The sequence below is a fragment of the Python bivittatus genome, unplaced genomic scaffold (assembly GCF_059951505.1).
Source record: "Python bivittatus isolate LINGU-HERP-01145 unplaced genomic scaffold, Pbiv_v1 ctg000020_np1212, whole genome shotgun sequence".
Taxonomy (NCBI): domain Eukaryota; kingdom Metazoa; phylum Chordata; class Lepidosauria; order Squamata; family Pythonidae; genus Python; species Python bivittatus.
Window position 1 is genome coordinate 63,496,497 of NW_028277030.1, and position 15,248 is coordinate 63,511,744.

Below are 15,248 nucleotides of genomic sequence, written 5' to 3' on the forward strand. Positions count from 1 at the left end.
TAAGATAAGTCAGTGCTCAACAATTGGGAAACTAAACTGGAAATTAAATAGAAGACATAGCTTCAGTGTTATGAAATTATAAGATTACAAAGAGAAACATGGAGCACAGAAATATAAGGAATATACAATGGCATTAAGTGTTTGTGGGAAGACACAGTCCATTCAAAATCATTAATGTAAAGACTATAATGTAATATGGGAATTATTAGTTTTTAAAATATTGCATCACCTTAAACAGGCACAAAAATAGTTATGAGAAGCTTACCAAGCATCCTTAGTGTCATGTTCAGAAGTCCTAATAAAACTATGTATTAAGCAGTGGTATGTGTTTGATTTGGCTGAATCTCAGATCATGAGGAAGAAAAGGGTTACTTGAGAAAGGTTTACCTGGGGCAAAGCTGATTAATCTGAACTCTCTGTTCTGATTTTGAGCTTCCAGGAAGCTTCTGGTCTATTTTTCTACAGCGTTCCAGGAGACACTGAAAATGTTCCTTTACTGAACTATGGAGCTTTGCAGATCCCTAATCTGCAGCACTGCTATTGCTATGAAAGTGTAGCGCTATGGTAGTCACAGGGAACTGTTCCCAACATTTTCATTGCCAAGGCAAAATACCATGGAGGACAAAGGAGAGAGGAGGAGGCGTAGATTCAGCGATCAGTTAATCCTTCAAATCAAGGGATTATGTAATCAGATCACCATTGGTTGATCCAAGCATATCATCTCAGTGGTAGTGATGGAGAAAATCTGACAGATCCTTGATCATTTTCTGATTCACTGATACCCAGCCTCTTGTCTTATGAGTTTATGGGACTATGTTTCTGAACTGCATCACCTAGCTAACTGACAACTGACTGATTTTATGAGAATGCCCAGTGTGTTAGTCCCTTATACATTTGCATCAACCCCCAACACTTAATATATTACAGGGGTTGAATGGAATTATGAATTGGATCCCTTCCCATTTTTTCCTGTGGGTTCAATTCTGCATTCCCTGTATGTTGAAATGCTTCTGTCAAAGTTAGCGGATATACTAAGCTTCTCAGTTATATGTACTTTTACAAGGCTATGCCTCTCCAGTATAAATTGGAAATAAATAATATAATTACATATTATTCCATTCAAACTTAGCCCATATATGAATTGTTCAAGGTAGTAAAACTTACGAAACTTGCAAAGCTGAATTAATTTCCTTGAGCAGCTCTTGGGTCTTATTAAAATCTGCCAGCATGCTTTGTTTCTCTCTGATGTGGTCAGCTGTCATGATATCCAACTCTTTCTCGTGTTTCTTGCTTAAATCTTGTTCATGTAGCCTGTTTAATTCATTTTATGTTAAAAACAGTTATTCTTATGTCAGTTGGCTTTGTTAATCTTGACTTCCTGCCATATTTGAAAAGGCTTTGTGCACAGTGATACTAATGAGGAGCACAGATTATCCCTGCTGCAATTAAGTTGTTTGCAGCTAAAGCCCAAGCACAACTGCTATACGGGGCTCAATTGGTAACAGTATAGTTACCTTAGAAAGAATACAAACAAAATTTCTAAGAAACATCTTCCAGGTTACCTCCTGCATTCCAAAATTCTGTATTTCAATGGGAAGCAGGAGTCAATAAACTTGAATCCAATCTCTGGATAAAGATCTTTATCTCCTGGTTAAAATTACATCACAACCCATTTTATATAGGCGGATAACTTCACATCCTCTTGAGAAATAGCTATTTAAAAGAAACTGAGTCTCTATGGTTTCTCCAGTGATGCCATCTTAACCTTAGAGTCAGATCAAGCTAGATCAATGTCAAGGCAAAGGACCTTAGATATAGAAGGCCAAACAGAAACTGCTACATTTTCTCATTATATAATTGCTAATAACCAAATCTTAGTGCCTAAACCAGCTTCATGTTTATATCATGTTACAGTCCCCAAATTCAGGAAAGCCCAATTTAATGTCCTCCCCACAGCTGTTTTGGAAGGGAAATACAGGAAAACCCCATATGAAACCTGATATTGTCCCTGTGACATGAGTGCCATAGAAACCACAACCCATGTTCTTTTGTACTGTCAGTTCTACAGGGATGTTGGCCACCAGTAGATTACCCCCCTTTTATTTAAATTTCCAGGGCACTCTGATAATTTTTATTTGCAATATTTGTTAAACAACCAAGATAAATTTATTTCTCTAAAAGTAGCAAAATTCTGCTACATTATGTGTAAGCTTCACCCACAAATGGTTGCCAACAGTTATTGATGTTAGGGGATAATTTTGGTTTGTTTGTTTTATAGAATGTATTTTTATTGTTCAATGACCAAAATAAAGTTTCTGCCTGTCAGTGATACTGATAATTACAAAATTGTTTCTCCAATCTCTAGCTTATTTCTATAATTTTTGTCATCTCCTTTAATGCTTTAATAATGAAATGCAAACAAAATCCTTTTAATTAAATAGTCAGGATAGGTCTTTCCAATTGCTAATGTCTAGAATAACTTGCAATGCCATATGATAGGCAATCCCAGTCTAAATGCACTGTTACATTAATCATATCAGATGGATACAGCAATCTGAATTTGATTGCCTAAAATATTCCAAGAAAATTACCAAAAAAAAAAAAAATGCAGTCCTTTATTAGCTTTAGGTACTGAATTAATTAGAACTTGTTACCTGGCATCACAAATACTCATACCTAATTTGCTGGTTAGATTCGCTACGTATTCGTAGAACTTCCTTCCCTTTGAACTCCAGTTCCTTGGTTAATGCACTTATGTTGTCATGCAAAGCAAGTATTTCCTTATCCAACTCTGATATATGGTGATCTCGATGCCTCAGTTCATCCTGTAGATCTGATTTTCGGCACAAGAATTCTTTTTCCTAATAAGCAAGTATTAATAAGCAAAGAACTTTACAACAGTTCTATGTTGTGCACTCATTTCTGCAGAATAAACATACTCAATTTTTTCATTTAAATATTTCTATTTCCTTGTTAATAGTTTAGATTGTATTTAGAAATAGAATATTTAAATAATAACGTGTTCCCCTTAAATTAGGGGATTCTTTATTCTTCTCTGTCTCATCTGTGAAAAATCAGATACAAAGTTAAAGAGAGGACCAAATAAGAATTACGAGATTGCAACTGAGTTTTGAGACAGAGCTGTGCTTGCTTCTTTTCAATACAGGCTCCCTCCAGATTCAGAGAGACTACCTTCTATTACCAAGCATGTCCACAAATCCAAGTTTTCTGCTATTTGTCTGAAAGGTTTGGTAATGTCTATAATTACTATATTATCTCTGTTATTCTGCCTTCACCTGTATTTGGCACCAAGACCTATTTCAGTATAGTGGTTTAGAACCTGACTTGTTCCTCTGCAAATAAAATATTTTGTTTGAACTAAAGTTCTTTTTACTTCAGCAGATGCTTCTACTGCCACAATCTCACATGCTGTTCCTAAAGCTAACAAACACTACAGATTTCTCCTGCAATCCCCAAACCGCTTTCAGGGAAACACAAGGAGTAGAAAAAATTAGAAAAATCACCTCCAGCCCTTCTCATGTAGAAGCATCCTGTGAGTGAAATTTCAGTCATAAAGTATCAGGCTCTAAGCCTATGGACATTAGTATAAAATATACAGAGCATTCTGGATGGGTGGTGGTGCAAATGACTGCAGACTTGCTGCTGAAAGAGATGGATGATCTCAAAGAACTAGGGATCAAATCACCAACATTCGCTGGATCATGGAGAAAGCACGAGAGTTCCAGAAAAATATCTACTTCTGCTTCATTGACTATGCAAAAGCCTTTGATTGTGTGGATCACAACAAACTGTGGCAAATTCTTAAAGAGATGGGAGTACCAGACCACCTTACCTGTCTCCTGAGAAATCTGTATGCGGGCCAAAAAGCAACAGTTAGAACCAGTCACGGAACAACCGATTGGTTCAAAATAGGGAAAGGAGTACGAGAAGGCTGTATACTGTCACCCTGCTTATTTAACCTATATGCAGAGTACATCATGAGAAATGCCAGGCTGGAAGAATCACAAGCCGGAATTAAGATTGCAGGGAGAATCATCAACAACCTCAGATATGCAGACGATACCACCCTAATGGCAGAAAGTGAAGAAGAACTAAAGAGCCTCTTGATGAGGGTGAAAGAGGAGAGTGCGAAAGCTGGCTTGAAACTCAACATTAAAAAAACTAAGATCATGGCATCTGGACCCATCAATTCCTGGCAAATAGAAGGGGTAGAAATGGAAGCAGTAACAGACTTCATTTATTTGGGCTCCAAGATCACCGCAGACGGAGACTGCAGCCATGAAATTAAAAGACACTTGCTCCTTGGGAGGAAAGCTATGGCAAGCCTAGATAGCATATTAAAAAGCAGAGACGTCACCTTGCCGACAAAGATCCGCATAGTCAAAGCTATGGTTTTTCCAGTAGTAATGTATGGCTGTGAGAGCTGGACCATAAAGAAGGCTGAGCGCCAAAGAATTGATGCCTTTGAACTGTGGTGCTGGAGAAGACTCTTGAGAGTCCCCTGGACTGCTAGGAGGTCAAACCAGTCAATCTTAAAGGAAATCAACCCTGATTGCTCATTGGAAGGATCGATAATGAAGCTCAAGCTCAGATACTTTGGTCACCTAATGCGAAGAGAGATCTCTTTGGAGAAGACCCTGATGCTGGGAAAGATTGAAGGGAAAAGGAGAAGAGGACAGCAGAGGATGAGATGGTTAGATAGCATCACTGAAGCAATGAGCATGAAACTGAGCAAACTCAGGGAGGCAGTGAAGGACAGGAAGGCCTGGCGCAATATGGTTCATGGGGTCACGAAGAGTCGGACACGACTTAACGACTAAACAACAACATCAAAAGTTCATCTCAATACTTTGTTATATATCCTTTGTTGGCAATGACAGAGGTCAAGGGTTTTCTGTAAGTCTTCACAAGGTTTTCACACACTGTTGCTGGTATTTTGGCCCATTCCGCCATGCAGATCTCCTCTAGAGCAGTGATGTTTTGGGGCTGTCGCTGGGCAACACAGACTTTCAACTCCCTCCAAAGGTTTTCCATGGGGTTGAGATCTGGAGACTGGCTAGGCCACTCCAGGACCTTGAAATGCTTCTTATGAAGCCACTCCTTCGTTGCCCGGGCGGTGTGTTTGGGATCATTGTCATGCTGAAAGACCCAGCCACGTTTCATCTTCAATGCCCTTGCTGATGGAAGGAGGTGTTCACTCCAAATCTCATGATACATGGCCCCATTCATTCTTTCCTTTACACAGATCAGTCGTCCTGGTCCCTTTGCAGAAAAACAGCCCCAAAGCATGATGTTTCCACCCCCATGCTTCACAGTAAGTATGGTATTCTTTGGATGAAACTCAGCATTCTCTCTCCTCCAAACACGAGTTGAGTTTAGACCAAAACATTCTACTTTGGTTTCATCTGACCATATGACATTCTCCCAATCCTCTTCTGGATCATCCAAATGCTCTCTAGCAAACTTCAGACGGGTCCAGACATGTACTGGCTTAAGCAGGGGGACACATCTGGCACTGCAGGATTTGAGTCCCTGGCGGCATAGTGTGTTACTGATGGTAGCCTTTGTTACTTTGGTCCCAGCTCTCTGAAGGTCATTCACTAGGTCCCCCCATGTGGTTCTGGGATTTTTGCTCACCGTTCTTGTGATCATTTTGACCCCACGGGGTGAGATCTTGCATGGAGCCCCAGATCGAGGGAGATTATCAGTGGTCTTGTCTGTCTTCCATTTTCTAATTATTGCTCCCACAGTTGATTTCTTCACACCAAGCTGCTTGCCTATTGCAGATTCAGTCTTCCCAGCCTGGTGCAGGTCTACAATTTTGTTTCTGGTGTCCTTCGACAGCTCTTTGGTCTTGGGCATAGCAGAGTTTGAAGTGTGACTGTTTGAGGTTGTGGACAGGTGTCTTTTATACTGATAACAAGGTCAAACAGGTGCCATTACTACAGGTAACGAGTGGAGGACAGAGGAGCCTCTTAAAGAAGTAGTTACAGGTCTGTGAGAGCCAGACATCTTGCTTGTTTGTAGGTGACCAAATACTTATTTTCCACCATGATTTGCAAATAAATTCTTTAAAAATCAGACAATGTGATTTTCTGGATTTTTTTTCTCATTTTGTCCCTCATAGTTGAGGTATACCTATGATGAAAATTACAGGCCTCTCTCATCTTTTTAAGTGGGAGAACTTGCACAATTGGTGGCTGACTAAATATTTTTTTACCCCACTGTACCTAAATGTTTGTCTCTGTCATACTGTCAGACAGTGTGGTCTAGTGGTTAAGGTGCCAAAGTGTGGAGATGCAGGTTCTTATCCTCTCTTGTGCATGGAAGCTGGCAAGGTGACTTTGGGCCCGTCATTCTCTCTCAGCCCTAGAATGGGAAATCAAAAAATACTTATCTACTAACCCTCACTGGACCAGCATGGTAGATTACAGTTCCATAACCTTCAATGAAGTGGTCTTCATCCTGCAGTGGATTGATTTGGGCTGATAGACAGATGACCTTCTGCAGTTCATGATTTTCAATTTTTATTGGCAAAGTTTGGGAGTAGTTGTTAAACATGACTTGAGACTTCTTCAAGTTCATTTTCAAGCCTGATCATTTGCTGCTATCATTTAATTCTGTTACTTATCTTTGGAATAATAGCTCCAAAGATACCTCAGTCAAAAGAATACCCCAGCGGGTGATAATGTAGAAGAAATTCTGAACCAGACCACACGAGGTTGGAGAGCATGTGGACAATTTCATGCTGCATTCAAAAGCAACATACTAATCTGCTTAATACTAATTTACAATTAATGTATACTGATACTGGTTGTGAAACTTGGACATTAAATGCAAAAGCAGCACAACAGTTTAAAATTACACATAGAAGCATGGAATGGTAAATGCTGAACATAGCATGTGATAAAAGAAATATATGCATCTACCAATAGACAGGAGTATGTGATACGAAATTGAAATGGTAATGAGCTGGCCATATTACATGACAAACAGATCCACAGTGGTGAACAACAATCCTTGCTATATACCAATTGACCTTAAAAGACCAGAAAATGCCCAAAGAAATGCTGGACAGATAATGTTACTCAATTCAAATGTTTTAACTGAGAAATAACTCAAATACTATATATTTACTCTTGATCAAAAAGCCTTTTTTGTTACTTTTTGATCAAAAAGATATATTAGAGATGAAACACCCTGTGCCATAGCTTAAAAATATGTTTATATTCTTTAGGGTATAGCACAAATATATACCTGGTGCCTGCTGAGTTCTATGCTTCTTTCAAGTTCCATTTTAACTGCTGCTACTTCTTGTTGATGATTGTGCCTCAGCTGATCAATTGCTGCAGCATGTTGATGATTTAGTTCAGAGCGCAAAGATGCTGAGAGATACAAATAAAGTATTTTAAAAAATACTTCACAAATAATATTTAAAAACTGATATGTATACCTACTATCACCATATAATTAATGCATCATATATTTAATGCTTTTTCAAATGGCACAATTTGTACATTGGTTTCCCTATTATTTCCCATCCTTTAGTGAGAAAATATTTTGTAACAGATGTATTACCCTGACATTCATTAAGAGTAACACAACTCCTGTCTTCCATATTTATAGGGCTTGCGCCCTATAGTTTCAGTTTATTTTTGTTCTTCAAAAGATGAGTATTTGCTTTGGTGACACTCAAGCAAGAAAGCCATTTCAAAATGTGATAAGCATGAGTAAAATTGCTCATATCCAAGTATGTGTACTTCCTATAGGAGAATTGTGTAGAGCACTAATGAATTTGGAAGGAAACTCATAAAGACAAATTACCAAAAGAAAGGATGACATATTTTAAATTTCTGTTTATCCTTTATTATCTTGATATTACTCGACTGGAAATATAACTTCTCCTTCTGGAAGGAGTGCTCCTTTCGAGGGCCCAATCAGTCATACTGTTTTCCAGGATAGTTACATAATAAGTATGTATTTTATGTATGTATGTTTAAAAGACTTACAACCCAATCTTTTCTACCATGCAGGTTCAAAGCAGCGAACAAATATTTTAAAACCAGATCAGTTATGTATTCTAAAAATAGAAATAAAAACAAAACCAACCCATGGATGATGATGATGATGATGATGATAGCAACCAGTATAAGCAAATCAGACAAGAAAAGTGCATTATATAACCTATGAAAGGCTCAAGGAAACCAATTCATTATCTTCATTTTAAGCCAGTATTCTATTTTATTTTCTAATATTCAATTTGACGACAATCATCACTGCAATTTTTTTAATGAATTGTATCTCTTTGGAATTTTAAATACTGCTTTGTATATTTGCAAACCTTGGATTTCTCCAATCATGTGGATACTTCCCTCTAGTTTTCTATGGTCTGGTTTTGGCCCTATTTTTGTTGGAATGAGGCACTGATATTGAAGGTGAAAAAGAGATAGATACAAAGATAACACTAAAGAAACTGCTATTATCGAAGATAATGAAAAAGGAGAGACTAAACTATTGCCCAGAATAAGAAGAACTATGGAAAAATCTTTATTTTATTATGTATTATATAAATTTTTATATAAAATCTCATAGAGTCATCAACTTGATTTAGGAGATGATAAATCATAAGAATTGTGGAGACTGTGCCACAATATTAAACTTATGTTATAAACTGTGAGGTATTAATAAGCCTTCAAGAAGCACTCTTATTTTTCACCTAAAAATCCTGCATGTACTCCAAATGCAGGAAGCTGCAGATGACCAAGGGAAGATGGGTTGATTTCAAAATGTGTAACTAGTTCATGCGTTGGAAACCACCAAGAAATCCTAGGGCTATAAACTAGACTTGAAAGTCAGAAAAAAATCCCATAACAAGACAATGGCAAACCACTTCTGTTAGCAAAACCAAAGCCAAAACCTACATGGTTGTGTATTAGGCAGCAAATTATATCTGCCTTCTAAATCAGAGCTTACATTTTAAACTGTGACATGAAAGTACAGTACAGTACCAAGCATTGCTTTTCCTTCATCTTCCAATTCAAAGCGAAGAGTCTGCACTTCCTGTTCCATTTCTATTTTGAAAGCATCCATAGCTTGTCTGTGTGCATCTTTCAGTGCCTGAAGTTCTTCTGAATGCTTCTGTTGCAAGCGTTCCTCAAGTTCCTAAGGGAAGTAAATAAATATGAAAATATTCTTACAATTAAGACAGAGGAAATTATTTTTAAGTTTTTATTTTATGGAATCTTTTCTGCAGCTTGCCTATCTTCTGCAATAAATTGTTGTGCTCAGAATGCCAGTTAGCATGGTTGGTGGGTTCCAAGAGAACTGTAGACCAAAATGTATAAGGTAGTTTTGAAAAAAAGTGAAATGAGCTTTTCATCTTAAAAGTTTATATAATTATAATTACAAAATCCTTCAACAGAGAGGCAAAGAAAAAGACTTTCAAGAAATTTGATCTAACTTTATTAGATTTTTCTCTATGACTATCTATATTTTCCTCCCTAATGTTTTTCCTTTTTCTGCTCCAACCTATTTTTTCTTTTTTAAAATTATGGACTATATATTGTATATCTAATTTTATTTGATCAATCTGAGGTCCCAGGTCAACCTCTTAAAAAGCTTGAATGCAGCCGTCAGAGCCCTTTCCAAAACTGATGAAATGGAATCTTTAATATGACAGAAAGAGATAATTATAAAATATACGAGGAATAATTCTACTATTTATACATATACATAGTACATTTCTGGAATGGTCAGAACAGTCTGTTTTAAACTCAAAATATTTTGCATATTTCTACAAGGCCAGTTGTATCCCTCAGACTGAAAAAAAAAAATAATGCATCTCTGCTTTAGAATATATTGTCTTGTAATTTATGTATAGAAGATGCTATTCAAAGTTTTTAATCTTTTGTAAATCACTTTTAAAGGATTATCACCAAAATAGGGAACAAAAGGAAGCAAAAAGATTCATTTGGTGTGAGAGCCACCATCCCGAGTTTCTGACAAAGCATATAGGAAAATGGGCAAGTTAATCAAATCATATATGGTTATGACTTTGGTGAGGTCTAATGAAAAATATCTCTTTGTGTTCTCTAATTACTGTTCAGATAAAATTGAGCTTTTTTCTTTGTATTTCTCTGCAACTGTGTCCTGAGGTACACAGTTAAACAGGTAAAACTGTTTAAACTTTCCAATATCATATGACTGGGGGATAAACAAATCCCTTGGATGTCCAAAATAAAGATTCAAGTATTTAATTAAAATAATGCTCATGTTTGCTTCTTTTTTGTGTGTGTGTGGCCTTTCATTTGGAATTGTGTGATACTACCAACCCCCACTGAACATACCTTTTGCTCTTCTTCTTTTGTCTCTTCCATGCTCTGAAATGCAAGGATATGTGCTTCTTTCATGGATTTATGTCTCTGCTGATGCTCTTCTTCCAGTTCTTCAATTTCTTGGGCCAGTCTCTGTCGCTCTTGACTAAACTGTGCCTGCAATTGCTGCATTGTGGCCTGAGACTGTGAAAGCTGCATTTCTAGGTTTTGTTTTAGCAGAGTGATCTAATTCACAGAAAAGCAAAATGCAACAGAAATATCAGAATGATATTTAACTTAAGTTTATGCATAGATTTTTAACTGATTAAAATTTGGAAAAGTAGAGAAATCTATAAATATGTTACTAAGCCACTGAACAACTGCAGTCTCACACTTTATCAAGCAGTATGGGATATGATATGCAATGTACAATGCTCACAGAAATTCTTGCATTTTTAAAAATATTTCATCTCTGTGTTCTGGCATATGTTGTTCAGTAGCACATTTCTTTTAGCAAATGTTCAGATATACATTATAACTTGAAACAAACATTTATGATAAAAAAGGTAGGAAAACTACTAGAAAGATTTCTACTTTGCATTATATAAACATCTCTCCCCAACTGTCTGTGACCTTCTCCAATGTTCAAAGCATTCAGCTGCTGGACTGTTTCTTCTAATATCTAAAGCTTGTTAAGTAAGAGTTAAGTCTTCTTAAAAGCCCAAAAAGATTGCTTCATAAAAATAATAGATAACAAAATCTGTAATACATCTACCTGGGAAGAAGTCCTAAGCAACTCAATTGGGTTTACAATCTTATTTTTGGATTATGAAGTAAATTACTAATAAGTTTTAAAGAAATGAAATATCAGACTTTTATTTTAGCTCTAGAATTGTTTAGGACACTACAAAAGACTAACCAATTAACATATATTGTATTTAATGTATTGTATTGCTTAGATTATTCAACTACAGACTAAGGACACCCAGCTTCAAATTCCTATTTAGACATGTTGCTCACTTCATAACTGTACATCACAACCAAGCCCACCTCACAAGCTTATCATTATAGTAAAGCTGCAGAAGTACTATGTGCACTGCCTTAAACTCTGGGAGGAAAGATGGTATATACATGCAATAAATAAAATAACTGATTTTATTTGATCCTTATTCCCATATTGTGATTTTGTGGCATAACTCATACCTTTCTAGATGATTTCCTAAAACCCAGTATCAAGCTGAGTGACAAGACAGGTGCTAGCCATGCAGAGTAATGTACAGTTCTTACAAAATATTTCCAGGCTGGGTAGTTCAGGTTACAGACTGAGATTTGGAGAAAATGATAGTACTGAGGCCAAGATCAGAAGGAAGAGCAATATTGCTTTTACATCCTGTTGGCATTTGTTCTATTAAAACCTGAAAGTACGCTATAATAGCCTGCAATGTTCCAGTATCTCCATAATACCATATTGGTGCTATCATTATTCTCTGAATAAGTTCACACAAAGTAATAGTAAAAACCACAGGCACCATCATTAGTTTCATTCATGATATATCGGCTTTCAAATAGCTTAATAGAAGGACTGATTTAGGTTAGTTCATATGATCAGTGCAAATATTAATATACACTGCATTAGTCTATAAATATTTATTATGAAGATCAGAATGCCAAATATTTACAACAGTATTTTTTTTACACATGAACTCAAATAATTCAGTAAAGGTACAGATACCCTGTATACAGATGAAATAATTAATACTCAAGTTAACTCAGATTTAGAATTTCTATTATGCATACATTTACAAGATAATATAAATGCTAAACATTACAATTGTGCAAAGTTTCTGAAGGCACTTTCCCAAATGCAATAGTGTGAATATGGTATCCATCATTGAAGTGTTGAGATAGCGGTATCCTCCAAGAGGGGTGTGGGTACTTCAAGGACTTTCTCAATTTGTCTCCACATGTCTGTGCATGCAGAACTACTTTACTTCATGAGCAGCCCCCAAAGAGGTTTTGTCTGGGTATACACATGCACTGACCATCTCATGAAGCCCTCAAGCAACAAGCTTCCTGAGGACACAGCTGCTTCAACATAAAAGGGGTACTTTGCTTAGACCAATATGGAATGCGAATTGCCCCTTGACCTATTTGTGCAATGGAAAAGCAATTGCAACAATTTCTTCAGTTATACTTCTGATAAATTTTCGAGTTTTCTTCCACCACACAATTTTCTTTAATAAAATCATAGAATCATAGGATTTGAAGTAATCTTAGAGATCATCTACTGTAGTCCAATTCCCTGTGCATTGCAGGATCCACTCAGCAGGAGTTCTCAACCTTTGCTTGCTCATGGTCCCCTTCTGAGCTTCATTTACCTCTCTGACCCCTCTCATAGTCACTATTAAGATATTTATTGTAAACTGTAGTAATTTTCAATATTTATGCTGCTGAAATTCGCACAGAGAATGAGATGTGAGGATTATGACAATTGATCATATCTGGCAGCTATGTTTGGGTGGCTCCCTCAGATACTTACTGTGACTCCCGAGAAATATGGCATGGCCCATGTTGAGAACCACCGCACTAGAGCATTACTGACAGAAGATCATCCAGCTTCAGAAGTATAGTTGGAGACATAATTTGAGCCAATGGCTCTTCTAGGGTTCTTGATTTTAAAAAAGCCTATCAAATTGCTACAATGTATATTATTCAACCAACTGCACTAACGTTTAGAGCAACAGAAAGCTATATAGTTTATATTATTAGTCCATCACTACTAGTTAAGAAAATTGTGTATCAGAACTAGATAGCTGTTTTGAAGTGAGGAGCGGGGGGGGGGGGAAGCAATATTTACTGAGAATTTTCCAAAAAGAAAAGGAGAGTGAAGGGATACTCCTTCATTAGTCTTGCTTTTCCTTTATTCCCTTGTCTATGCACCCTGTTGTAAATCTCACTGTTGAACAAAAATGGAAACAATGGGTTTAAAAAAAGCAGAGGATTTCTCCTAAATTCTAGCTCTCTGCAATGGAGGCTTGAGAATATTTGAACCCTCACTATCAGTGGAGTCTCTAGAAACTTTAAAGTTAACATCCTTTTAGTAAGTGAATCAGAGGGGAAAAATGACATTTCCCTGAATCAGCAATGGAGACACTAAGCAAGCCCAGAAATCATTATTACCAAATAGTGTTTAAAAATAAGAATTTTAGAGTTGGTAAAAGAACCATCACAGTCTCTAGATTTGTTCAATGATATGGCAGGCTAAAAACGAATCCTAAAGAGATGGTTATTAGTTAATACAGCTTCATTTAAATTGCATCAAGCTTTTATAGTCGTAAGATTTCAGATTAATCCAATGGAAGTGATCATGGAAAACATGCTGTTATATCTTGTCACTGTCTCCTGGATGCCTCTTAAATGCAAACATGTATTTTCCTGGGAGTGTTCCTCCTAAAATCAAAAACATAATATCTTGGGACTGCACAGCTATCGTAGAAAAGGTGTGGCTTCTTAAAGATGGTACTGACACCTATAGTAAGTATGCCCAAGCCTGATCTGAAGCACCTTTCTCACTTTGGATCTGAATGCTGTACATCCAGACACAATGCAATACTAAAATTCTCCCTATTGCTTAACAATGTTTACCTTAATAGTGAATCTATTTTCTACAATTGCTGGGTTCTACTTTACCTGGTTTAGAACTGAATCATTACAGGCTTTAATAGAACTCTAATCAAACAAATGCCACAATTACTTTTTTTCCTTTGACAGTGATCCATATTCACCTGGTCACTCTGCAGCGCTAATTAGGATTAGACATGAATCCTGTTCTTCACAAAAACCCTAACAACAAAGTATTAATAATGAAAACTACATACATTATTACCATAACAAGGAACATACCTTATAACTAATTAATGTTTTGATATAAACAGAAATACCAAAAAAAAAAAAAAAAAAAGCATCACATTCAGCCCCTTTAAATGTAAGGACATACTTAATATGGAATGCAAGCATGCATGAAATAAATCATTTTACTGAAAGAAACCAATTTTATAAATTCATTATTCCCTTTTGAAGAAGGAAGAGGAACAAGGAAAGTTAAATTTTGTGAAGCTGCATGAAATACTGATGTTTGCCCAGAAATATTCTCAGTGGTACTTTTGTATCTGAAAAATGCTTCACTCTCACAAGCTGGGATGCCTAATGTTTGCCAATCCCCCTAACTCTAATCCTTCTGTAACTTTATACATAATATCCTATTCAATTCCTCAAGGCCAGCTTTTAGGAGAAAATGGGGTCAAGCAGGTTAAGAAACTAAGGGAGACTTACAAAACTTAGGTGTTCCAACTTGTGTGAAACATGCAATCTATCAAATCAGTGCCACCACTTGATATAAAACAATGAGATACCTCTCTAATGTAGCATACAGTGATGGTAATAATCTCATTGGGTTAATCAGTGTTGATATCCTGAATATTCACTTTTGGGAAAGAAATGCATATGTTAATGTTTTTCTTGTATGTTCAATTTAAGTTAACACTTTAATTTTTTAAGACAAAAACAGAAGTGTGAATGTGTTTTGTGGCCAACATATTACAACACTGTAACTTCTTGCCATGCTATTGGAATGTTTGTTCTGATTTTGGAACAGCTATACCAAGAGTGCTATGACTTTGAAATGGGTCAATTCCAACTTCCATTTCAAGATCAGATTACTTTAACAGTTCACTTTGAAATTAGAACACCATTCCAAAGTTGGAACAGTTGTTCCAAAGTTTCATCCACAATCTTTTTTTTGCACCACTTTAGTTACAGACATAAATAATGTTAAGAAATGCTATTTTCTCATTTCTCAGGCTCCAGTTATATGCACCGCTAGTTGCACGCATGCATGCATTCTAGTATTTTTGA

At 36.4% G+C, this 15,248-nt stretch overlaps 1 protein-coding gene across 6 annotated transcripts in view; it reads right to left on the reverse strand.

The window, feature by feature from the left end:
- Positions 1-15,248, reverse strand: part of FAM184A (family with sequence similarity 184 member A) — a 61,205-nt gene that overhangs the window by 10,047 nt on the left and 35,910 nt on the right. For 5 of the 6 annotated variants that reach the window (XR_015795997.1, XM_088139980.1, XM_088139968.1 and 2 more), the window contains 5 exons: positions 10,368-10,580; positions 9,030-9,183; positions 7,279-7,406; positions 2,677-2,861; positions 1,165-1,311 (listed from right to left, as the gene is read on the reverse strand). Coding sequence is in view for 5 of the 6 variants with exons in the window: in XM_088139980.1 (XP_087996106.1) it covers positions 1,165-1,311; positions 2,677-2,861; positions 7,279-7,406; positions 9,030-9,183; positions 10,368-10,580 (827 nt within the window). In the remaining variant the exon portion in view is untranslated. The remainder of the gene's footprint in view (positions 1-1,164; positions 1,312-2,676; positions 2,862-7,278; positions 7,407-9,029; positions 9,184-10,367; positions 10,581-15,248) is intronic. The other variant, XM_088139984.1, reaches the window with a different exon arrangement.